General features: G+C 51.2%; 1 protein-coding gene across 2 annotated transcripts in view; it reads right to left on the bottom strand.

Moving 5' to 3' along the window:
* Window positions 1-360: 360 nt before the first annotated feature.
* Window positions 361-25767, bottom strand: part of PCDH19 (protocadherin 19) — a 55719-nt gene continuing 30312 nt past the window's right edge. The window contains exons 4-5 of one of the 2 annotated variants that reach the window (XM_059824314.1): window positions 24508-24677; window positions 361-981 (exon numbers count right to left, since the gene is read on the bottom strand). In XM_059824314.1, the coding sequence (XP_059680297.1) occupies window positions 392-981; window positions 24508-24677 (760 nt within the window). In that variant the 3' untranslated portion in view covers window positions 361-391. Of the gene's footprint in view, window positions 982-24507; window positions 24681-25767 lie in introns of both variants that reach the window. The other variant, XM_059824313.1, reaches the window with a different exon arrangement.

The raw sequence follows: 25767 nt of genomic DNA on the forward strand, positions 1-25767 counted from the left end.
GTGTCCAAATAAGGAATTTGCCATTCAATTCTTTCCAGGAATGGAAATTTATCTTTGTTTTGAGATAGAAAAATATATAAACTCCGAGGAGGGGATACCGAGCGCTCCTGAGGACTGGGGGGGGGTCTCGCCTCTGTCCCCCGCCACCCACCGCCTCCCGGCAAAAGCAAAACACCAGCTACTTTGCTCCGGCTGCACACCCCTGCCGCCTGTTGAGACAAGTGGGATTGTCACATTAACGATAGCTTCATTTATAAACAATACATTTAGGGAAAGCTTTTAAATACAGCAATCTGTGAACCATTGGTAAGCGATAAAAACAATCTGCGCTGGGAATCGTGCGGTCCCTCATCCTCATCCTCCTCCTCCTCCTCTTCTCGCCGGGTGCCGCTCAGAGGACGATGTCTTTTAGTCTCCGGGCACCAGGCGAGTCCTTTTCCCGGCGTTCCTGCAGGAGCGGGTTGCCCTCCTGCCCACCGCTCTCACTGTCCGCCCCCCGGGGCTCTGCCTCCGTCGGCCGGGAAGGGCCACTGTTCCCAAAAGGCTCCCGTTCCCGGTTGCCGGCGCAGTGCCCGGTGCTGTACGGCGCCGCCGGCTTGCCGGACAAAGGGCTCTTCAGGTGGAGGGGCGAGGTGACGGGGCTGACGGCCTCGCAGCCGTTGCCCGCCTCGCGGACGGCGCCGCTCACCTTGGGGCTGCAGGCGGCCGGGTCCACCGTTCTTTTGCCTTTGGGGTTGGCGAGCCGCTCGTCGGCGAGGGGCTCGCCACCCTCCTTGCCGAAGGTGGCGAAGGTCCTTTTTGTGCTGCAGTCTGCGTAAGGCTCCGCGTCCACCGCCGTCACCTCAATGGAGAGGGCGATGACGTTCCTCCCGTGCTCGGGGGACTTGGCGCGGCTGGGGACGGCACCGCGGGGCATCCAGCACCTGTCCGAGTGGCCCAGGATGCGGCACTCCTCCCTGCAATGAAATCCTTCGCTCTGATCTGCGTGGAGAAAACACAAGGGCCGGTGAAGGGGGGAGCCCCGCCGGGGGGGCCCCGCCGCCCCCCAGCCTGCCCGGGGTGGGGGAGCACCCACCAAGCCGGGCGCTGCCCATCGCTGCCACCCAAGCAGCGGTTATCCTACCCCAAACAGCAATCGTTTTTAAGGCAAGGCTCGGAAGAGGGATTTTTTTACTGTTATTCCTCTGCTGCTCTAAGGACTGGAGGTGATGTTCCAACAGGCTGTGTGCGTGTCACCTGCCGCCACCAGACCCGCAGCCTGGGGAAAGGAGCCACGGCTGCGACTCCATCACGGCGGGTCTGTCCCACGTGGTGAGCCGCGCCCCGTCGGCGCTTTCGGGGTGTGGTAACCAGCGCTAAAAGCCGCCGTGGTTTAAGCTTGGTTTGACGTGACTTTTAAGCTTGACTTTTTGCAGAAGGGGGAAGGCAGCGGAGGGAGGAGGGGGGTTCTTCGCTTTTTTTGGTGTATATTTGAGTTTTAACTTTTTGCTGAATCCCCACCGAACTCCCACACAACAGAGACTTTATAAATCTCCAAGACTGCCCACTCCACTGGAGATTAAACGTGCCATTCCCAGCACCGGGGCTTTATTCACACGAGAGCAATAAGGATCCCTTCTCTCGACTTAGGGCTGTCCAGCACCACTTCACAGGGCTGAAGCAGGGAGTGGTGGTTTAATCCTTTCCAAGGACCTCCCCTGCCCAGGTCTGAGCACTCCCAGGCGGCTGCCAACCCTCGTGCCCGGTGCTCGCACGCATCCCCACGCTGCTGGCCGACCCCAAGGGACTGCATGGCCTCACCCCCCCATCGCAGACGGACAAACTGGGGCCCAGGGAAGCAGCTGGGCACAGCCAGGTGCAATGCTGGAAAGCAAATCCAGGAGTCTCAGCTTCCCCAGCTTTTGCTCAGCGTCTGACCATGGCTCTCGCCAAACACCGCAGGCTCCCGGCTGCTTTTCAGTCTCGGCTTACGACTTTTCCTTCATTTGGTAAGAACTTGTAATTGCAGCTAGTCCTCACAAAGCACAACCTTTCCCTACGCAGAGACGTAGCTCCTTCCTATCGTAACCTATACACACGCAAAGCAGCGTTAAAGCACTAATGCCATTACCCATACAAGACTGCGCTCAGTCGGTGCCAATTTGATGGATCGAAGCCTGCGAAGGTGCAGACTCAGCCTGGGTTTGCTTCCCGTCCATCTGCAAACCGTTCATTTTGATGCTTTGTACATCTGTGTGCATAACCTCCGCTCCTCAGACACATTGGTATTTCCATCACATTCGAGCACTAGGGCGGCTGATAAAAATTCTCAGCACATAACACAATGCACCAAAATATGAGCAGCTTAACACTTACAGAGAATAAACGAGTAAAAGGCAGACCTCAAAAAAAAAAAAAAGGATTTTTTTTAAAGGAGAAGCAGCCAATTAATTGAAAAATCTATGGGTAAAACATAAGCTTTTTCTCTACATCAGAGCAGCTACCCGGCGGTGCGGAGCGTGGCACCGGGTGGCTGTGCAGGAGGTCTGGGTTTCGGCAGCCGCCTTTACAGCAGTTTGAGAGGAGGATGCTCTGAGCCTTACATGCAGAACAGCCTGCACTGAGATCTAAAAGCCCATGCTCTTCTTCTTTGATTCTGTTACTTTCAAGTACTTGAGCAAAATTAAAAAAAAGAAAAATTGCCCAGAAAGTGTTGCTGTCTGCCTATTTATCCACAGCTTAACTTCAAAAGGGTGCTACAGGCATACAAAGTTGTGTAGTCTGGCTGTGATAGCAGAGGACTTGGTGATGGCTGGAGGGGCTACAGAAATATCTTGGGTTCTCATCCCCGATGAGACACTGATTTATTGTGCTGTGTGACCTTGGGCGCGTTGCTGGAGCACACATCACTTCAGTCTCTCTGCAAAGATGAAAGGCCAGATCTGGGCACACGCTGGGCTGGCTGGTCCGGCACGGGAAGGCACGGGGGGAGCTGCTGCTCCTCACCTTCCCGGCCCAGCATCACGGCTCAGCCCCGCATCCAGCGGACCACCGCAGCCAAGGCAAACCTGACTCCGGGCGGACCACAGGCAGGTTTGTCTTGCCTTGACCCATTTATTCCAAGCGGGCACATTTTGCGGTTAAAAACAAATCGTGGACTTCACCAATGACTGTATTGCAAGTGGATATTCCTCAAACCCTAGAAAGAGACCCGTGCTTTAAAAGCAGTTTTACTAAAGACGCCTGGCACGGTGTCTATCTGGGGATATGATCCGCTTTGGACATCATCTCCTGGGGAGATGATCCGCTTTGGACACCAAAATGCTTGTCTGCCCATCGCACCAGCGGCAGCTGAAATGCAGGCAGGAGAAGAGATGAAAAGCATTACATTAAAGTATATCGTTTCAATCTTCTGTTTTATGAAGGGACTGTAACGAGTACAAAAGACTCCAGGCTGACAGGCGGAGGGGCAGGAGTCACCGGCCATCCACAGACCTGAAGACAACAGGTAGCTCCACGGCACATTCTGCCTCGCTGCCCCTGTCCCCACCACGTCTCAGCTTTGGTCTGCAGAGACCACATCCCGCAGCCAGAAACCATCATGCTCGTGGGGACAACACATGTCCGGGCTGCCCAGACCAGCCCTGACCTGGCAGCAGACCCAGGGACCAGGGCAGGGCCCTGAGCAGCAGAATGAGGATCTTCAGCTACCCACCCATCACTGTCTTGTCAACTACACAACCCTGTAGCTGACATAAAATACTATTTTTACGCCACAAGCATGCTCTGTTGATACACACGAACACCCCAGCACTCCTCTGCTGTCCCAGGTCCAAAGGCAAGCTCAGAGGGCTTTGGGCTCCTCCGGCGGGCTGGTCCCAGGGCTGTCATCTCGCATCCTCCTGTGCAGAAGCAGCGGCTGCCCCGAAGCAGAGGCAGGCAGGGAGCCGCTGGGCACGGCTCCTGGCGCTGCCCTTTGCAGCTGGGTCTGACTCACCCAGCCCTAACGGCGCCCAGGGCGGTCATTCACATTCACGGGCTCTTTATTGTACTGTTCTTTTTTTTTTTTTTTTTACTACTTTAACAATCGGAAATAAGACAACAGGAAATTCTTTTACAGCCCTAGACCTGCCCTAGTCAATATGACCGTTACTGTCTGCGCTAAAAAATGTTAATGCAAGGAGCAAAGCCCAGGTAATAACCACCACGCTAGCACAACATGACGAGTGGCAGGCAGCCAAAACAGGCAGCTTCCCACCTCCGCGCCTGGCACACGGATGGCAGGGGGTTGAGCAAGCTGGCGTGAAGCTACTGCCCGCCGGGGCCTGGCAGGAGCAAAGGGAGGAGGAAACGATGGAGGGGCAGCGCTGGGTGAGCAACACCGCAGCTTCAGCGATGCTCTGCGTGAGCCATGGAGCAAACACCTCATGCCGGACAGGATTCCCCAAGGAGCCCAATGCACCAGGCTGGCAAGGACCCGGCGGCTGACATGGTCCGGGGAAGGGGGACACCACGGCCAGGGGCTGCGCAAGCCGCTCTGAGCTGGGCTGGGCTTTCTAACGAGCCAAGCACATCGCGTGCACGCTGCGGGGAGAGTCCCATTGCAACTCAGGCTGTAGGGATATCTGCGTCACACGCAGGCTGTCCAGAGGGATGCTGAACAGCTCGCAGGGGGCAGGTGCCATGCATGGGTGACGGCCGTCCAGCCTGGCACGCGAGGTGCGGAGGTCCCGCAGGAGCAATGTCCATTTTTCAGCCAGTCTGCCTTCACCCAGCACAAATCCAGAATCTCGTTTCAGAGCACCTTAGGGCAGGGTCGCTTTTAAAATTATTCCCCCCCAGGTGCAAAACATCCTGGCAGAAACCTCACCACGAAGAGGTGAACAGTTATCTTGAAGTCAGGCTTGGCAGCAAAAATGTGTCATTGCTAAACGTAAGCTCTCGCATAGCAAATATGAAATAAAACAAAACCAACAGCCACCCCTGGAATAAATACGCTCCTTAACAAGTACAGCAAAACCCATGTTGAGCTCCAGATTTCAAACCTGCTCTACTTGCACCTCGGGGAACCAGCACAAAAGCAACTAATAAGGAGCCCCAGCCAGCCCCGTGCGCTGCCTGCGCTGCCTGCGGGGTCCGGGGCAGGCAGCGGGCTGCCGAGAACCAGCGGCTGCAGAAAGACCTGGTGGGAGAGACGACGACACCCGCGGCTCGTCTGCGGGCAGACGCACAGCCATCGCTGCTGGCAGGGAACGGGAGCCGGGGACAACGGCACAGCAACACAAGAAGCGGGGAGGTGACATGAAATGCCGGGACTGTCCTAATTCCCAGGGCTGAGCCCAGCACAGCACCCATGCCAGGGGTCCGAGCTCCCTGCTGCCTGCACCCTCAGTGCTTCCCAGTCCCACCGTGAAAGCTCTTGGCCAGAAGAGCAGGGAGATGGGATGGATGCCCAAGAGCCGGGAGCCGAGAGGAGCCCAGGAGCTGGCAGGACATGGGGTGGGTGCTGGAGCAACAGAGCCTCCAGCTCCCTCCTGCACGGAGCCTTCTCTCATTAAAAGGAAGGACTAACGAACGTCCAGGGTGTACAGGTGCTTTCAGTCTCCTATTCAAAGCCTGCATACCTGCAGCAGAGCAACATGAAGCCGGTGTGCAAGGCGCCCATTCAGCTCTCTGAGCAATTGAATTACCTCCAGTGGAATCGCAGCGCTGGCCAAAGAGACAAAGTTAAATCGTAGCAAGGTGCAAGTGTCTGGGAATGTAATATTCCTGATAAATGGCCAGATGACATGTGCTGTTATACAATCTAAGGTGCAATTTGGGCGATGACAATAGTCCCTGGAGTTTCCATTTTCAAACAGCCGCTCAGTTCAATCCAATCCATGTCAGAGCAGCTTTGCCGAGGTGAGTAAGTAGAGCTCATTTGTGCTATTACATGGGGAGCAAGGAAAAGGAGCGGAGGAGTTGCTTGAAAATGAAAAATAAGAAAAAAAAAAAGGGCGACTGGAAGAATCACAGCCCGGCTGGGATGTGCACAGGGCGGGGGGTACATGGGTGAGCATCGTGCTGAGCGTCCCCAGCGCAAAGCCCCCGGCCCCGTGCCGGAGTGGGGCACGCGTGCCCGTACCGGGGCCGGTACCACAGGTAGCCTCGTGCAGCAGCCTGGCTTTATCTCCACATTTCGGTGTTTCTTCAGCAACCGTATGATTATACTGTAATCACGATGACACTGCTCCTGGGTACAGCAAACAGCACGATCATTAAAAAATTCATTTCAAAATCTTCCTGGAAGCTAATAAATTTTACAGCAGTTTCAATCCTTTCTCATTGCAACAAAGAAAAGCTTAGTTCCAGACAAATTAAAAGTAAATTGATTGCCTTAGGGGAATCTATTCAAATATCACTTTTCCATGTTAGAAATCTCTTCCTGAAACAAGGAGAGGAAAGCAAGGGAGAGCCAGCACAGGAATGATGTGGAAAAGCAAATCATTAAATCCCAGTTCACAAAACGGGGGGGGGGGGGGGGGGGGGGCGGGGCGGGGAGGGGGCCGGGAATCAAACTTAAAATAAAATGCAAATGTCTCACTGGGGTGTGGGCCTAACATTTGCGATGGAATTTATGAATAATAAATGTGAATAAATAGTAAACATGAAGGGATCAAACATTGCTGTCGATGTTTACTCATGGTTAGCCATCTTTCATGGACAATGCGCAACTGCATTATTTAACACTCCTCTTCCAGCTACTTTGGGGTTTCTTTTCAACTCCAGCACCTTCATTTTCTCAGGAACGTACACCACAAGGTGCGAGGCATGTCCCCGAGCCACCGTGCAGCACCCACCGCCCTCGGCACGCCGGCGGAGCCCACCTCCCCTCCACCCCGCCGGGAGCGGCTGTTCCCAGCTCGGGAGCAGCGATCCACCGCATTACGCTCCAGATAAAATAATAAGCTTGAGCAAAATACAAACAATCCCCAGCCATGGTTCATCATCTGCTTATAAATTAAGACTCTGCACCTCTCCCTTATCTCCCATAATAGCATAATATCAGGAAACAAGAGGTGGGGAATAGTGTATTATATTTTTGACCTATGGGCTTTTACAGAGCCTTCTTCGCCTTTCCTAATAAGAAATCTCCAGTCTATGCAGAAATGTAATCCTGGCGTGCCTTCCTTTGCACAATGCTCAGAGGATACTAATAACCAGGGACAGTGACAAATGCTATCTACTGCAACGAGGAGCCTTTCTTTTCCTCTCTTTCGCCATTGTTCGGGATTTATTCAAGCTAAAAAATGCTGGATTTTTAATCCTGGATTGTCTGTCCCGACACAGGAGGTCAACGGTGCTTGGACAAAGCAAATGCCTGCAAGGAATGATTTTAACGAAACAAGGGAGGTGAATTAGATTAATTTATCAGGCAACTACTGATAAGGACCCATGGCTGAATGCAGCTCGTGGGCAGCGCTTCTGTAATGGTCAACCGAGAGATGTGACGGGGCTCGCTCCCGGCTGCTGCAGATACATACAGCTCCCGAGAAGCGCTGAGGACCCACACTGATTTGCACCAGCTGGGGGGTTGGCCCGTTCACCTCTTCCCCTGCTCTATATTACCATTAATAACACCCCTTCTTCTGCAGAACAGTCCCTGTATCATGAATGACGACGGACACACCGATTCATCCAGGGTGCCTGGCTAGCTACACACCGGAGGGCTAAGGATAGATTTGATGCAAAAGATTTTCTCCGGAAAAATGCCTTCCCGGGCATGCCAAAGCCTGTGGGATGAGAAGGCGGCTGTGGGAAGGAGGGCGATCACCTGAAGCAAGAGGACCTGGTTTTTGGGCATGCAGTGCACTACAGCGGAGCCAGATCCAGAAGGTATTACAGGCTGGGATGCAATTTAAGGCTGGCTGCCCCGCTTTGTCCGGGACCACGGGCCAATCCCCACCTCATACACACAGCAAAATTAATTCCCCTTCAGAGGGCTGGCAGAACACACCATTTAAACTCCAATTAATTCTTTTCTGAGGACTTAAGTGGTCCATAGAGCTTGGACCGGCCTCTGAGCGGCAGGGATTTCACCTCCAAAACTCCGCTACTCACGCATCGATACAGGGCTCATTAACATCCTGACTGATGTTGGGATGCAGGATCTGGTCCTCAGAGAGGAGAGCACTCCGGGATCCTATAGACCTTTTCCATCTCGAGCCATTCCGGCTCTGTAATTCATAGGCACAGCTCCCATTAACGCTAATGGCAGTTACTGCGCTGCCTGCACGAGTGCAGAATACAACCCTTTGACTTCATTACTGGAATTCAATTTCATTAACACTGGATACAGAGGGATTGTCCTAAATACACTCTTTCTTATATTTTTTTCATGTTAATGTAACCATTTGAGTATATTATACCCTGCAGAGATGGAAACATTTCTAGTCTGTTTAAACACATTTCCCACAATTGGGAGCAAAACTTTGTCTCCGTTTATGCCTTTGACACCAGCTGCCTTCCATTTAATAGGACTTTAGTCACTAAAGCAAATTAATCCAAAGGTTACTTTTCGCCGCTATTGTCAAATCCAAAACAGAAATTCACATATTCTGTCGGGGTAACGCGGGACCAGCCAGGCAGCCACATTCCAACAGCAGCAATAAATTGAATTATTACCCTGTTCCATTCAAAATTAGGCACTGCTCAGAAAATAGCTGCTCGACAATTCTGATAAAAAAATCCAACAAAACAGAAATTACAGTTGGGGGAGATAAGATGCAATTCCCAGCCGCTTCTACCAGGCCAGCTCCTGCACCAGCGCCTGTCGGAGCAGCATCCCTGCCCTCACTGCAGCCATACCGATGTACACCCCTTGGGGGGCTCATGGTGAACGCGTTACCGGAGACTTCTCTGGCACCTCCCTTGGCCAGGATGAAGCAGAGCAACCCATCTTCATCCTCTCCCCGCAGGGATGCGGAGGACCAGGGTGCCGGCAGGAGCAGGGATGCAGACGAGACCCCTGCCTGCCCCCTCCTCCCGCGCAGCCGCCCGACGCGGCTCTCCCTTCCCTTTCTGGTGCTTCCACGCAAGTGAGAAATAAAGGAGACGAGGTTATAAACGCTGATACATAATTTACTTCTATTATCAAGATTAAACACATCTTTGCATGCTTAGCATAAAACAACTGCCTTTCCCCAGATTTCTCAAGGACATGCATAAACTTCATTATTATCTAAATAATCAAAAGAGTATTTCAATAGAATATTTAACTGTCTGCCTATTGGAAACTCACAGCCTTAATCTAACACTGATCCTCTGTTGTCCTTCATGTAAATATTGTTGGGATGTCAGCCAAAGCCTAGGGAAGTGAGCTTCATCTTGGTGGATGGGAATCTCTCGTGTCAGATACAGTCAGCCTGACTAATGAGACCTACAGCTTGCCAAAACCTACAGCCTCGCTGTCTGTTCCAGCCATTGAACACGCTCAGAAACCCAGTGGCACCAGCCCAGCAGTCTACAGATCCCAATCAACTATCAATAGCTTAAGTGTAAGTGAATGTGTATAAAGTACGAGCCAAATGTGTTTCCTTTTTCAGTTTTAGGACCTCCAGTATTGTTATTGCACCAGTAATGCTTGCACGGAATTAATCATAGACGTACCCACAAGGCAAAACATTATGAGAAGCTCTTTGTACTTTCTGAAAGTGCGCAGCTCTGAAGAGCGGAGGGAGCTGGAAGGCTTCCCAGCACAATGGGGCGTTCCCCACCGTCGAGAGATAGCTAGGGAATTTTTCCCTTTTTTATTTTTTTTAAAAAAACCAAAAGCATTGGTTGCTGGCCATCTCTCATCATGACATTGATCTCTTGCTCCTCCACCCTGGAGCCTGGCGTTATCCCCTCCCTGGTGTTCTACTTTAACGCTTCTTCAGATGAACATATGGCTTTTCCATGCTGGTGGATCCTCTCCTCTGTAGCACAGGGGTGTCCCACGATGAGATGCTGGCCTAGGGTAGTGGGTGCATCAGAAAATCCCACAGGGAACTGGGATGGCCATAGGGACAGGTCTGCAAAAGCTGCTCTACATTGTCCAGCATCCAACAGCAGCCACGGTCTGATCCAGCACCATGACTCACTGCAACACAGCGACACTCCTGTTCCTCTCCTGCCCCGGCCACGGCCCTACACGGAGGGCTCAAATGAGGCTCCAGCCCCACGCCGAGGAGGGATAACGGCAATGCCAGGAGAACACCAGCCGCAGGTTAGACTGGCCCCATGGCCACCAGAAAAGATCACAGCATTGCCAAAGCGTGGGAATCTGGCCCATTTAATTCAGCCGAAACTTCATTCTGGCAATTAAGTTTACCTTCATTAATTAAGAGTGATCATAGTGTATAAATATACACATAAAATTACTATAAGGTCAAGAGTCAAATCTAAAACCTCATTGTAAGCCTAGGGAAATTACATTACCTGCGACTCATGGACAAGCTCAATTTCCAGCAATGCAGGTGGGGTCCCATCCCATCCCATCCCATCCCATCCTGTCCCGTCCCATCGGCCCTGCAGCCGTGGGGCCGAGATGGAAAACAAGCCCTCGAGTTTGTCTGAGGCTGTAAACTGAAGAGCCGCAGGGAGACAGCTGAACAACGGGAATGGAAAATAACCGTATTTTCATGTCCTGTGTAGGTACTGCAAGGAAAGCAGTGGGCTCCACGGCTCCAGCCCGTGGGCGCCCGGCCACCGATGCCGAGTCCAACGTGGGGGGTCTGCACGCCGCCCTGGGGTCCTGCCACACACTCCCTTGCTGTGGGTCCAACGCGGAGGGCAGGAGGCTCCTGCTTCCCGAGGCGGGCTGCTCCAGCGCTACTCGAGCACGGCGGACTTCTGGCCCAACCTCTGCCTGCGCAGCCTCCGATGATTTCCGATTTCTCCGAGGCGCGTTTCTGCAGCGCTGCCCCGAGGTCAGGCTGGATTGTGTTGGCACCTGGCCCCGGTTCACAGGGCTGTCAGCTAAATTGTGCCGCGGCATCGTTACTCCCGGTGATGGCGTGACAGACAGACAGAGCCCAGCTGGATTTTCAAAACCTAAGCACTTTGCAACACTGACAGGCAAGAAAAAAAAAAAGACCGACCCACAACCCTCTTAGTCTGAGCAGGTTTCATCTGGAAATACCCAAAGCTAGTAAGTATAAGACCCCACAAAGTCATTCCTCCTGAACCACTTTGCTGACCAAACCTTTTAACTGTCACTGGGAAATAAGGAGCGATAGGTACCAGCTCCAGCCGGCGTTACCCCATTAGTCTAGTCCCCACCGCATCCCTAACGCGGCCTTTCTTCAACGGGATAGAGCAAGGCTGGAATGACTGATGTAATTTGGTGCTTTCAGACAGAGTTAGCGTGAGGAGAAGAGGCAAGTTCATTACACTGGAGTTCAGCACAGGGCTGCAGCAGCCAACAAGGCACGGCCGGTGCTGGGGCTGAGCCGCCCGCCGGGCACCTGCTTCTGAGGCAGGAGCGTGAGATGCACCATAAGCAGGTAGGTTTAACCCAAACATGTCCCTCTGCAGTGGGAATCAGCCTGATTTAACCCCCGAGCACAAGAAGGGGGATGCAACGGGAAGGCAGGCAAGGCGGTCCCGCAGTAATTCTGCTGGAGCCTCTCTACAGGGATCCACCCTCGCTGTCTGCAGCGCACAGATGTAATGCTGCCTCTTTGCCACTGCACACTCGCCTCATTTCTAAAACACTTACACATGCAGCATGCATTAGAATTAAAAAACCATTAAACCTCGGAAAGGAAAAACTTTGACAGGATGCGTAATATACTAAGTATAATTAATTAAATTGGATGAGGCACTGGGGGACGAGAGAAGAGTGGATGGAGACTGTTCTTGGAAAAGGGATGGTAATGCACTAATGTTCAGTGTGTGCCATTAAGTAAGAACAGCCTTGGAAGAGGCAAGGATGAGCAACGGGAGCTTCGAGAGACGGCACCAGCCAGTTGGGCACCTCGGATGCATAGCAAAGAAGGTGATGGCACGAAATGCGACCAATTAGAGCTCTAAAAAAATGATAACAAAGGTGGAAAAGGCACCCGAGAGATGGAAGAGCAAAAGTGGCATGAAGGTTGCTAAACAGCAATAGCCTACCAGTGACAGCCTCCTCCAGAGAGCTCCGCTCGCCCGCCCTGCCAGAACTTGCAGCCATGGACCACCTTCACCGCCCCACACCAGGCTCCTTGGGGCCGGCGCAGGCATCGGGGCAGGCCAGAGTAGATTCATCCCGGAAAGCATCCGGCTCTCCGTGAGGTTATTCTTCAGTCGTTTGTACCCCCGCGCACGGTTCCCTAGCATGGGTAGCACCCTGCTGCATCCATCCCCCTCGGCGGGCACCAGCAATAACTGAGGTGGGGTGGGAAGCAGCAACCAAAGCCGGGGCCGGGGAGGGAGCATCAAAGGCGGCCCCAGTCGACACAGCAGGCACAACATGATGAGACAGCCACAGTCTGGCTGTTCAGCAGGACAAAGTTTTAACAGGCTTAACAACAGCATCAGCACTGATCATTAGGCAATTACAACTGCTGAAAGTTGACAAAGCACCAGGACCGAATGAATTATCTCCCTAAATCCTGCAGGCAGGAGCATAGAAAAGAGAAAAGTCGTCGTCAACAGCCTCTGATAGCTCACTGGGTGCAGAAGCAGTAACTAAAAACTAAAGAGCTGCTCGTTTACTTGCTGTTTGGAGAGATAAAAGGGAAAGTCCAGGAAATGAGGTCTTCAAAAACACTCTCATCATTTAGGGAGCAGTGGGAGGGAAGGTCCTGGAAACACTGATACAGCCAGGATTGCTCAGCCCCTGCGGACGTCTGATTCAGCAGGGAAGGGACTGTGTGTGTTCAGAAAGGGAAGGCAGATTTGGGCTGGGGGAGTACACTCCTGATTCATCCCCAGCGTGGTTACTTGCTCAATTCTGCACATTCCTGCACGGCAGCCAGCGCTGGCCGAGGGGACGGTCATGCGCTCTTCTCCTCGAGGACGTGCCAAAACCCACTCCTCCAGGGATCTGCAGAGCTTAAGCCATGCGGGACCACGGTGCCTCCCTGCTTCGCTCCCTTGCAAACCCTGGGTTGCTCAGCTTTGTCATGCCGTGCTTCTCAAGCACAGCCCTTCACTTTGAGTGACTAGGCATGCTTTTAGGAAAAACATGCAAATGTGATTTAAAGACTCTAAGTGCTACAGAATATATCCCATCCCTTGGGAACCTGTTCCAGGGGGTAATTATTCTAATTCCTAAAATCACGCGTCTCATTTGCAGCTAGAATTTTCTGAGGCAAACCTCCATCCTCCAGCAGCAGCTGTGCCTTGTTCGCTGAATCAGAGAGATGCTCAGTAGCAGATACCTTCTCTCCGAGTTCACTTCTGAACACAGGCTGAGATGATCAATGTCTCAAGCAAAGTCCAGAACACGTCCCCCGAGGATGCCATCTCTCTTGGGTCCTATTTCAAGCCCAATGGTCTCAGCTGAAAGAGTCCTGCTGGATTCGAGGGGCTTTGAGTCAGGTCCTAAATCTTCGACACGTGTGGAGAATGAAAGCCAATGCCTTCAGCTATACCCAGAAGCTCCTGATGCAGAAGAGTCTCCAGAAAGCAAGGGGACATTTTCGCACTGACAAAGCACCTTCTCTCCACCCGACATGCCAGAGCTCGGTGGTCCCTGCAAGGCACGTCTGTCCAGTGAAGGGCTTGCATGGATTTTGTAGTGAATTAATTCGACATATCTACCCAATACAAATGGAGGAAGACTGACAAAGCAGAGGTCGGGCAATGACGGAACTGCAGGTGGAATTGTTAATTTTAATTACTTGTCTTCATTAATGTGAGGTTCCTGGATCCTAAAGTGATGACTAATGGGTCAAAATATTTGCATGAGTGAATATACTTCCACAAAAGGACACGTGGCTAAAGGGTGGAACAGCTACAGAATTTTCTTTGGATTTTACAAGGGCGTTTCCACCGCAAGATGAAGTGACTTCCCAGAGCCCAGCAGCGTACCAGAGGGGAGCAACCCTAGATGCAGGATAAACATTTTTATGAGGCACAAAAGCACCCAGAAAAAGCACGGCTGAAGGTGGAAATAAGTGACGAACGAGGTAAAACATGGGTTATACGTGAGTTGTTTGTGTCTCCCTGGCACTGGAATGAATTGGACACAAGCATCACGGCTACCTGTTCTCCTGACAGCACTGAAAGGAAACAAAAGTTTTGAACAAGCCAAACACATTCAATTTGCCTGAATAATTTAGGCTGCTGAGTTATCATGTGCCTCATGGACTGTCATCGAGAAAAGCTGTACTGCAGAGGAAAGGTCTGTAAATCAATGCATCTGAGGGACCAAAACTAATCAGAGAGCGGCTGCAAAAGCACCGCCTGTCAGAACAGATGCAGGACATGGAAGTCAACCGGCGAGCGCCGCGAGGCAGACGGCAGCCCCGCGCTCCCAGGGGCGGCTTCTCCGGAGCCTGCTGTAGGAGAGGCAGCGAGGCCGAGCGGAGCATCGAGAAGGCACAGCTCCCGTTGAGACGTGCTGGCGAGCAGCACTGTCAGTGGCACAAATAGCTGGTGAACACAGAGAGTGAAAACCAAATGGAAGTCCGGTAGATACATAGTGCTCACCCAGGGACCCACCTGCGTGTGCCAGACCCTCCCCAAAGGTATTTATACCGTCCGTTAAGGCACCTACGCTCCCAGAAACGCTTCTGGCTCTCTGACCTTTCCTGAATTATCACTACGTACGGTTTTGGCTCCAGGTTTCTAGCCAAATTCCTCTTCCCCAGCGGAAGCTGCCCCTTTGTAACTTCTCACTGAGCTGTATCAAATCCAGAAGCACGGCTGAGAATTGAGAAAGCCGTTCCTCTCGCAGGGCAAATCCGGACGCTCCTCGCCTGGCTCAGGAGCGGTTCGCCTATTAAACCAGCTAACTGGAGAACGTGCCCAAGCAGACGAGGCAGCACCGTCTGCTCTACTCGCACCAGCTACTCTCCTGCCTTGTGTCTTTAATGAAGCCGACACTTCCAAAGCAGTCAGAGGAAATCAAGTGCCCGATCTATTTTGGTTCACAAGCGATGCGGACACCTACCTTCCTCGGGCTTCTCGCAAAGTTTCCAACCAACGCTCTTCACTCTTTCATTTTTCACATAAAACAGCGCAAGAACAACCACAAAACCTACACTCTTCCACACGCACCCAGCAAAGCAAAGTCTTCTCCCTAGAAAGGGCCAGAAGCTCCTCGCCTTTAACCCCCACCAGCTGCAAGGTGCTCAGCACCCCGCAGGATGTAGCGCCCCCCCCGCCTTGCCGCAGGGAACCTCCCGTGACCGTCCCCACACCTCCACCCGTGTGCCAGGGAGGCTCTGGGGCGTACAGCTCTCGAGCGCTTCCGTAAGATGCAAGGTAGCATCTGTGGTGAAATCTCACCAAATGATCCAAGATAGTTTTCTCCAGCTGGGACTGATTGAATATAGCCTGGGCACCGGATGATGTGGGAAATCAGTCGTTGCCGAGCACAAATTGCATGCGTAGAGGTAATTACTGCAGCACAAGGTTGGTAGCACCACTACCCACATGACAGTATATCTCAGCAATTTTCATTTCCTATTGCTTCAATTCAGAGAGGGGTTTTTTCATCTTTTTTTTTTTTTTTTGTGGTTCAATTTTCTCCTTTTCCTACAGGGACTGACGTTAACCCAGGATTTCTTCAGGATAAAGCTCCGCTTTCACTACAGCTTGTCATTCCGCATACCCAGATGTCCTCCTATTTACTACACCCAGACCTCGAGCCCAACCCATCCCGCCCTGACTCCACTTCCCTGCCCCGAGCGTGACTGTCACTGCCCGGAGGTAAGCGACAAAGTGGTGACCGCCGGTCACCCGCTGCCACGTGCTGTCACCCGCAGCCGGCTGTGGGTATCGGTAATGAAACACAATGTGTGCGTAGCTAATGAAGCTGGTTACAAAGCAAGTCGTTCTCCACACTTGAAAAAGGGTGAAAATACGATAAGGAAAATGGAACAAAAAAGGGTTTCTGCTGAAAAATAAAAACACTGAGAGAGCTAATGCTGAGAGTGGGGAAGCTGATCGTTACTATTACAGACACTCAGCAAAAATGAGGCCGTACTATGCTTACTGTGATTATACACATTGTGGCTAGCATATATCTATAATATACTTGCTTTAAAGAACTTATTTTCCAAGCAGACACAGGGATTAAACACAGGATGGAAAGGGAAATCACTGAGCAAATGCAACACAAACCCAGCCGGAGCCCGACACAGCCCTGCGCTCCTGCTTCCCAGCCCAGCCCGCCCCGCTGCATACCTGCGTGTCTACCGTGAGGAAAGGCTGCCGAACTTCTTAATAATTCTGTGACCCATTTAAAAACATCGACTCTCTTACATTCATATATGCTGTATGAGAAATAAAATATAGCGCTCGCGAGTTTTGAGTGGCAGCACTTCCCTTAAGACGGATAAAAGCTGCAAGTTCTCTTTGCTGTTTGGTGCCAATTATTACAGTTTTGACTTATACATTATTAGATAGATCATTTAGTAAAACAACCTACATACAAACCCAGTGCTATGTCTCCCTTCAGCAGTTACCTGCTGGAACCGGAGCCGTTTACACACTCACCCATATACACTGTATTTCAGAGCCGGGTGGGCTCCTTCCCCTGCACCCAGGGCAGATGCAGTCCCCTGCCCTACAGCTCTCTGCAGCGTGCAAGCGTAATTAGGAGAGGTCCTAATGATATATCTTTATTGCACTTACAAAGTTAATTGCACCACTTTTTTCGGGGGGAAAAAAAGGCACCCAACTCATACCAGTCCCTCCGGAGATGCCAGTCCAGCGCCGTACCCGAATCACCCCCGAGCTGCCGGGTGCATGTTTCGATAGAGCAGGACAGGATTTAACCTGATGGCAACCACCCGTGCCCAGAAGGCTGCTCTGAAGCTCGCCGTGCCGTGCACCCCGTGCCTGCGGAGCCGAGGGTCAGCGCGCTGTTTGCGGTGATTATTCCTTTAATAAAGGGCCCTGTATTTTCCAGCGGCTGCAGAATTGATGCAGGTTGCCATGGTAAGCACACACTTTCCCATTTAGTGGAATAATAGACAGCTTTGTACATAATTCACTGATTTCAGATGATTTCTCACCCCAAGAGCAAGTCGCTCAAGTTACGTAAGTCACCTGTTGTTTAGTCAGTCTGGCAATTTTAATTAGAATAAATTTTTATGATTCCTCTTTGCAACACTTAGAGCTGCTCTGCCACCAGAATGCCGAGATGTCTGTAAATTATACAAGCTCCAATCACATCTTTTTTTGCTGTTTTAATTACAGTAACATTGCAGCATTAATCATGTAAGCCTCGGTTAAACAAGTAACAGCCATCCTCCATCATAATTAAAAAGAAAGGCCAAGCAAACAGGAGCTTTGGAGTTTACCATCTTTCCTCTGAAAATTGTATTTTAACTTAAGAGTTTCACAAACAGTAGTTTTATTTGGCTCTAATTAGCGCTGTGAAGGAAACACCGAAAGGTTAATAAGAGATGGTTAGTTTGTAATGCAAGTTTCCCGGTGCCAGCCCCAGCAGTTCAGTCTGTTTTCAGAGTCATTAACGATGTAGATTGATTACAGGAGGAGATAGGGAAGTGCTGGCTTGCTGCGTTAGCAGAAGGTTAGGTTTTATTCATATACCTTCCCTACTGTTAAATATGACGGCCATTACCTTGACCGTTTTGCTGGTCTTAACTGCTGTGAGACAGAAAGTGTTAATGGTTTCCTTAGAGGTTACTGGCAAAAGAAAAAAAAAGTCCACGTGAGCCTTTTTTTGGCTTGTTTATAAGGGAAAAGGAAGCTGCAAGCTTGACTGAACTGTTTATTTATCTAAGAAATCTTTGAAAATCCAAGTATTGTGTGGCGGTTTTGGAAAAGGATGCTTTGGGGGAGCCAGGGTTAGCACCGTCCCGTCCTTCAGCTGAACCCTGACAGAGATCTTCTCTGCGAACCTTCTGCTTGGGCTGGAGTTGAGGAGCAATTAGCAAAACCAAGCACAAACAGAAGTGAAAACTAACCAGAAATATCACTTCTTCATATCTCCTATAAATTGCTCTCCAGTCACACAGCAAAAATATGGGTAAGCAATAGCTAAATTTGACAAAATCTCATTAAAAAGTACAACAAAACACTAGAAACCCTCCAACTTTCTGGGTTGATCCACTGCAAACCTACACAACAGGGCACGGATCCAAGTTTTAATTTTCCCCTCGAAGTTGCCAAAACGTTCACATCTGGTGGGTGTTTTCTGTGCTTAGACGGAAAGGACTTGAGGATCTAAAGGTTATAACTCCTGTGACCCTGGGCTGAGTAACTTCAGTGATGGAGACACTGCAAGAATTATCTTTGATGGAAGGAACCTGAAAAGTGAAGAAAGAGTGCCAGGAATGTGGGATATATGATAATGCTTCTTATGCAAACAAAGGAGGTTACACATCTGTTTGTTATTTAGTTCTGCGGTTGCAGAAAGGGATTGGCGCTCATTTAGTGCTATGGATATGACTTCACTGTCACCCCTGCCTCACCACCAGTTTCCAGCAAGGACTTCTCCAAGCTGTGCTCAATGCTACAGAGCTACCAACCTAAGGAAGATGCAACACGAGGGACCTGTCCGTGCCAGCCACAGTGTCCGTGCGTGGATTAAACCTCCTCGGTGACCGCCGCTCTGCTCTGCTGCGACACGATGTGACGGTGAAGGAAGCCGAGCCATCAGCCTGACCTACTGCCCAGCTCTGCCCGTCCAGATCACCCACTGAGGATGGAGCTAAGCACCGCGTACCTGGCAACAACAAGGGTCATCCTGAAGAGCGACTTGTTAGTCTGAGTGCTTGACAGCTTTTTCTCCAGTTACGTTCACCGGTCTAATAAAAGATGTGACGTCCCCCTGCGAGCCCGGCTGGGCAACGTTAGCAGGAGCGGGCGCTTGGGGAGGATGGAGAGAGCGTGTACAAAAGCATCAGTAACCGCCACGCAGCCATCCACAAGCTGACTTAGATGCTCCGTAGGTAATCATTTAAAAGCGTAGGAGTCATAAGACAATCAACTCCTCTTGCCAAAGCCCAGCTTACCCACTCGTCATAAAAATCCTTCTCTGGGCTTTCAAAGTACTGTGAGAAGCTGGCTGTTCCCTCCAGGCTGGCCACTGCAGGAGCACCACTGAGCTCACTGAGGCCGCTTTACTGAGAGATCCATGCAATAATACCGAAATCAGAAGAGCTGTAATAATTGACATTGCCCTGTAAAGAAAGCTTACAGCCTTTATCCATCTTAAGGGATGTGCTGTCACTCACATATGAATGTTATACTTTATGTCTTGTGCTGCATATATGAATACAAGAAAGTAGGTATTTTTATTAATTTGTAGAAACTTCCCGAGAAATGCAGCTGTATTTCCAGCCTCCAAAGCCCTAGAACATGTCACTTAGGTCTTCATGTACATACAGCTCTACAGAAAGGCTTTTCTGCAGACTAAAAGGGAGCTGCAGGTGGAACGACTGCTGGAAATCAGCTTAAAAAATCAACAGTTTCTAATACCTGTGTTTGCCTCCCGTTAATACCATTAGTCATGTTCTCAATTCACGACTGAAATGCACCCAGATACTATGGAGATGAGCATAAGAACCAATTGGAATATTCTAGATAAAACCTGATCCCCTAAATGACTATGTATCTGAATAATTTGGGATGCAACCAGCAAGAAAAGTTTCAGTGAACATCACGTGCCCGGCTCTCCTTTACATCCAAGCCTACTTCTACACTGTGCAATAGTATAAAGAAGACTTAACGTAAGCATTTAAATATAACCCATTTCTATTCCAAGAACCCTTCGTCTTGCCGGAGTTTATGAGACTCAGACACAATTAAACCACCTATGAGAGCAAAGTTACTCGAATGTGGAAATGTATGCAGGATCAGGTCTTTCCAGATGACATTTCACGCCAACCTTTACTGCTGATCTGGCACCAGAAAAATGGAAGTGATGCTTTTAGAAGCAATTCTCTGCAGAGACACATTACTGACATTGCTTAAAAACCCTCTCACTTTGATTTTAGAGCTTTTTCACTATTTTATGGCTGTGGTGACTATTTCTAACACTGCCTTTTTTATGATTAGTGTGTGTTTATTATTTTCATATTTTCTTTTGGATTCTATTTTTATCTTAAACAGCAAATCACTGCTTCATTGGGCCAACAATTTTCCTTATACAACTGATGGTAAAAATACTGGCCGGCACTGGGAATTAAGACAGGTTTGAAATCTGTTGCTTCTAACATTAAAAACACATATTTGAAATAGTTCCTTTCTGATTTCTATGCTGGCAAGAGCTCCTATGACTTACGGAGTACAAGCATGGCTCTGGCTCAAGGCGAGGTGAAAAAGGTAATAGAAAACAGTTAAGCAGATCTAGGTGCCCATATACATCCACACAAAGAAAACAAGCCTAACCTGCACAAACGCTATGTTTGGAAGAGGGCAAAGGCATTAAAAAAAAAAAGTCCCAGTATGAGCAAAACCAAGGGAGGAATAACTACCTGAATCACAGAAGAGAGTATCTAGCCTCAAAGATGCTAATTCAGGTCCTGAGGGATCTAATCAACCTCTTTGCTGAAGTAAAGATAAAACTTTTTGACAGCAAATGCTTTCTGATAAAATGGAATTTTCAATTACCCTGCGAAACATCTGGTCCGCGCTGCCATTTCCCGGGAAAAGCACCGCCACACTCTGCAGTGTTGGAAAACATTTCACGCTGAGATTTCCCCACATCGCTGAGAGGAACAGGCGTCAGGAGCTTCAAACCCGACAGCAAAGCTCCCGCAGCCCCGGCATCGCCCACCGCTGTCCACGGAGGCGATGCCGGTGGCGGGTCTCCTGCCCGGCACCACCGCGCACTTCACCTCCTTGCTGGAAATCACGGTTTCCTCCAGTGCTGGACTATGAGTCAAGGTTACACCAGGACGTGGAGAAAATCCACCCCATATTGCGGGGAAATAGGCCAAGATACGAAGGGGGACCCCAGGATTTACCCCCATCCTCCGATAGACTTCTCCAGACAACCCCAAATGTCGCTGCGATCCAACAGCCACTTGAAAACCTCCCTTTCTCAAACAAAACCATTTGGAAGTTCAGCTGAGGACGCCATTAGGAAAGGAGTGCATATAAACTTCTAGCAGTGCTTAACACCTCCACAAATAAACAAACAATTAAACAAACGGCAGCGAGGCAATCGCGAAATGTGGAGCGGCGCCGGTGCCCACCTTTCTCAGTATCCCATTTGGTATCAATTAGCAGGGGAAGGAAAACAATTCTGGGCGATAATGAACTCCAAATTGGGTATGTATTAGAGCAATTAAAGCAATCTTTTCAACTGATGAATTTATAATCAATAATTAAGATCCCGAGGTAAAGAGGGACTGGGCAGAAGTCCTGCTCCCAAAATAAGCGATGTGGCTGAGCTCCAGGCAGTATTTCTGATGACCTGCCCACTAAAGCTCGACACCCTCCACGCTAGTTTGCCATTTTCCTGGAAATCTAGGTCATCTCCAAAGGAAGAGCAAGGGCTCCTGCCAGCGGGACTGGCAGCTGGTGTCCATCCCATCCAAGAGTGGCACCAGGGCAGTGGTGGAGGGCCCCAAGGCCACCTGAGCATCTGCAGCAGGTCCCTGGGGCTCCCATGGCCACATACTCACCACCAGCGCCAGGCTCATGCACTGGTTTAAGAACACCAAAGGAGCTTGGACCCATCTGTGCCTACCCCATGCCTACCTCTTTCTGCAGGAAATCCAGCATCTCAGCAGGTGAAGGCTGGCCAGACAGGGCCACGCTAACCCCCCGGTGCCACCACAGAGCGATCATCCTCTACCGCCGAGCCGCAAGGATTTCTGCCAACCAGTGTCTCGCCTTGGCAGATCCAGGATTACCCACCGAGCAGATAAAGACTCCCCAATTATCTGATGAAGTCTGAGAGTTGGCCTCTCACGAAGGACTCGTGGTGTTACAAGCCGAGGTCCAAGCCCAGCAGAACCTGGATGTGGGGGCACCTCCCTGGGCTCCCAGGCAGGATCATTAACATCGACGAGCAAACCCTGGCAACTCTCCCACCCCGTTTTTCTGGGATTACGTGAGATGCGGTTCGGGCAGGGATGGCAAATGAAGGCAAAGCATGGGGACATGAGCTGCCAGGCTGCCCTTCAGCCGTGGACCGTGTGCTTAGGGCGGTGGTCAGCCCCCTGGTCCTGAGCGTTCTTGGCACTGAACTTGATGTGTTTCCTCCTCGCCCTGCCACTCTGACCCGAAATCGGGTAAAAATTACCATGCCAAAACCATCACTTTAATCATGCGGGAACCGCTGTTATCGCCATCATCTCAGCGTCTTGATTTTCCTGATTATTTTCTGCAGTCCCCGCTCGACAAATCAGCTCAGAAAATATTCTCTTTAACCTTTTTTTTCAGCTTCTGTGACAGTAACTGCTAACCTCCCCGCCTGCGCTGCTCCTCTCATTGCTCCACGAACACCCCGATAACCCTGCAGGCGAGTCCCCCCTGCTCCTCCGCAGAAGGCAGCGCAGGTCCCAGAGGACACGAGAGCTGCCCCCCCGGCACACCTGCCTGCCTGCCGGTCCAGCCGGATGGCGATGCAGCGCCGACATGCCGGCTTCCTCCCAAAAATAAACCAGAGCCAAGAGCACCAACCCCCTGGCCATCGCGGGACTGGGAGCCAGGCACACGGGTTGCCTTTGGAAGTTGACTTCTGGAAATACTCTTGATTTTTGGGGGGGTATTTTACATGCAAGAAGGAGTTCTTGTTATAATGGATTGGACCATATTTATTTTCATCTGACTCCTCCGATGAGCTCTGCCTCCAACTCATCCTCTTTAACTTATTTGCATCGTTATCTGGTGCACCACAGAGCCAGCACGCAGACTTATCAGAAATGTAATCTCTGTAAAACCCTATCTGCAGTCCATTGAGATTGTTTTTTTTGCCGAAGAAATGTGACAAAAAATTAACAGATGTTGCTCAGACCATTCAACAGGACAGGAATCAATTATGAACATTTTTGCTCCTACAGTCATCCCTTACTGCAAATGCATCTTAGGAAACCCTCTCCTGATCGAAATGAAAAAGCGTTTCTTTGTAATAGAAGAATAATAAATGATAGCTATCAGCCTGCATTCTCTGACACGGTGCCGGTCCGCGGAGAATTAAACTGCCACTGTACAGTTATATAAATGTTTAATTTTTTTCATCTTTGGCCACAGTAGGGTTGTCTGGAAATACATTATCGCTGCGGATGCCATCCCTCTCCAATTAGCGTGGCTGGCAGCGTGGAATGGGTAGGTGACCTCCGCGTTCCCCTCCTTGCGGAGTCTTACAGGGTTAACTACGGCCATTTAACAGACTCTATCGAGAATTAATACAGCGATCAGCTTCTCTCCACAAAAAAAACCCACATTCGGCGGCGCAGATGGCAAGAACTCTCTCTCCCCCGTTTGACTCTTTTATGACAGCAAAACAAAGGCTTTTAATGATGTTTACCATGAATTGAATTAAACAGCTGAAGACCAGTTCATAATCACAGCATTTTGTTTTCATATCCTTAAGTCTTTTAGCAGTGGGGCTTCCAGTTGAGCCTCAGCTACAGCTTATCTCAAGATATAGCCAAGCGCCCCGAGGCTCCCCTGCGCCCGAGCACCAAACCGCATTCAGGCTTCGTAATTGAAAAAGACAGGATGTTTGCATAGGATGTTTGCATCCGTCAGACATTAAAAGCGACATTCATGCCCAAGTACAAACGACGGCTTGGGCTCAGTTGAACTCCTCTGACTTCTTTCCTCTAGCTAATACCGCTCTGGTTTCGGAGCAGGACTTCATCCCTGCACGTGGGGATGCGTAAGAGCTGAAACCCCGCCGCCTATTTGGGGGAAAAGATACAAAACCCTCGCCCACTGGCCTGAGCTAATCCCTCGTGGGATGCCTAATTGCCTACACGCTCTGCTGACCTTTTGGAAAAGTTGCCCGCACAGTGCCCGCGCACGAGCTCCGGAGATGGCGAGCGGAGCGCGCGGGGAAGGGCGCACCGTCGGCGCTCCGGAGAGCAGCGCGGCAGGGACCAGCCCCGGGCACGGTACCGGTAATTCCTGCCCTAGTCCCAACTCCACCGCTCGCACGCTGTCAGACGGCTGCTCAGGGCCTTGGGTTCCCCGCCTGTGAAATAGAGGATAATCCTAACTGCTTGCTTACCTGACAGGCGTGGCGTGAAGATTAATTTCTATCTACCCAGCACTCTGACAATGTACAGTGTTATCCCCAGCAAGCGCTAAGCATCCTTATTGTGCACCCACCGAGGCAGCACCGGAGCCATCGGATGGGGCATGTGGGGCTCGGGGGGGGCGGTGGGCAGCCCCCCAGGGCGCATGGCAGTGGCTCACCTTGCTCGGGGCCCTGGGACCCCATGGAGGGGACACTGGTGTTCAGCACGTCGTTGACGGCCGTGTCGCAGTAGAGGCCCCGCTGCACGTCGTGCTCGCTGTCCGTCTGGTCGCTCTCCTCGTGGCCGCTGTCCTTCAGACTGTTCCCCTCCAAGTCCTTGAACGTGGAGCTGCTGGGGGAGACACAGCCGTGACTTATGGGTGGGACAAGGTGGCCCCCGCCACCCCGCAGCGTCGTGACGAGACCAGCGCCGCGGGCACAGCTGCCACCGCTCAGCCTCGCGCCCCACAGGGACGGGGCGGTCCCCTGCCGTCCCCAGCACCCATCGGCAGGGCCGGGACTGCTCCCCCAGCACGGAGAGCTGGGGCAGGGGGTACGGGGCGGGGGGCACCCCCAGCTCGGCACCTCTGCACCCCAAAACACAGCATCTAGCCCGCACCGCCTCGCAGGCTGCTTCTGCCCCTGGGTACGGTGTAAGCCTGTGGGTCAGGCTGCTGTGGGTATTATGGAAGCTGAGAGTGAAGCAGGATTTGAAAACAAAATTTAAAAAATATACATTAAATGGGCTGTTTCTATAGCTAGGCTCCTTCAAGTTGTATTAACTCATATAGAAGTTACACAGGATCTAAACCCTAATTGTTTAGGTTATAGGCCAAATCCTAATTGCTTAAACTTTGAAAACAAAAGTCTTCCTAGAAATGGGTATTTCTTTTCACAATGACGATGCCGTTCTTATTTTTAAAAATAACCCGGTGATTCTGGGTCCAGGTTCACACAGCTTTAAGGAGATCTGGCACACAGTTGAACTCCTTGACATCCCCTGCAAGCACAGCCACTGCTGGGGGGACCAGCGGGGACCAGGGGGACCAGGGGACCAGGGGACCACTGGCTGAGCTGCTCCCACATTTCCCCCAAGGGCTGAGCAGCTCCATCACCCCACCGCACCTCGCTCCTAGGCTGGAGGGATGGAAGAGTTTCATTCCTGGCTGCATTCAGGCTCCTTCTGCGGCTCCCCGCTGCCCTGCGAGGGGTGATGCCCCAGGACACCCAGCTGCAGCAAGCCGCAGGGACGTCTTGAGGTGGCACGGCCATCGGGGCGTCCCCAGGGCCACCCACCCTGCGCCTCCTTCCACACCCAGCCTTGGCATGGGAAACCTGCACCCATCGCGGGGGATCCATCCGCACCCATCGCGGGGGATCCATCCACACCCATCGCGGGGGATCCATCCGCACCCATCGCGGGGGATCCATCCGCACCC

The sequence above is a fragment of the Gavia stellata genome, chromosome 14, assembly GCF_030936135.1.
Source record: "Gavia stellata isolate bGavSte3 chromosome 14, bGavSte3.hap2, whole genome shotgun sequence".
Taxonomy (NCBI): Eukaryota; Metazoa; Chordata; class Aves; order Gaviiformes; family Gaviidae; genus Gavia; species Gavia stellata.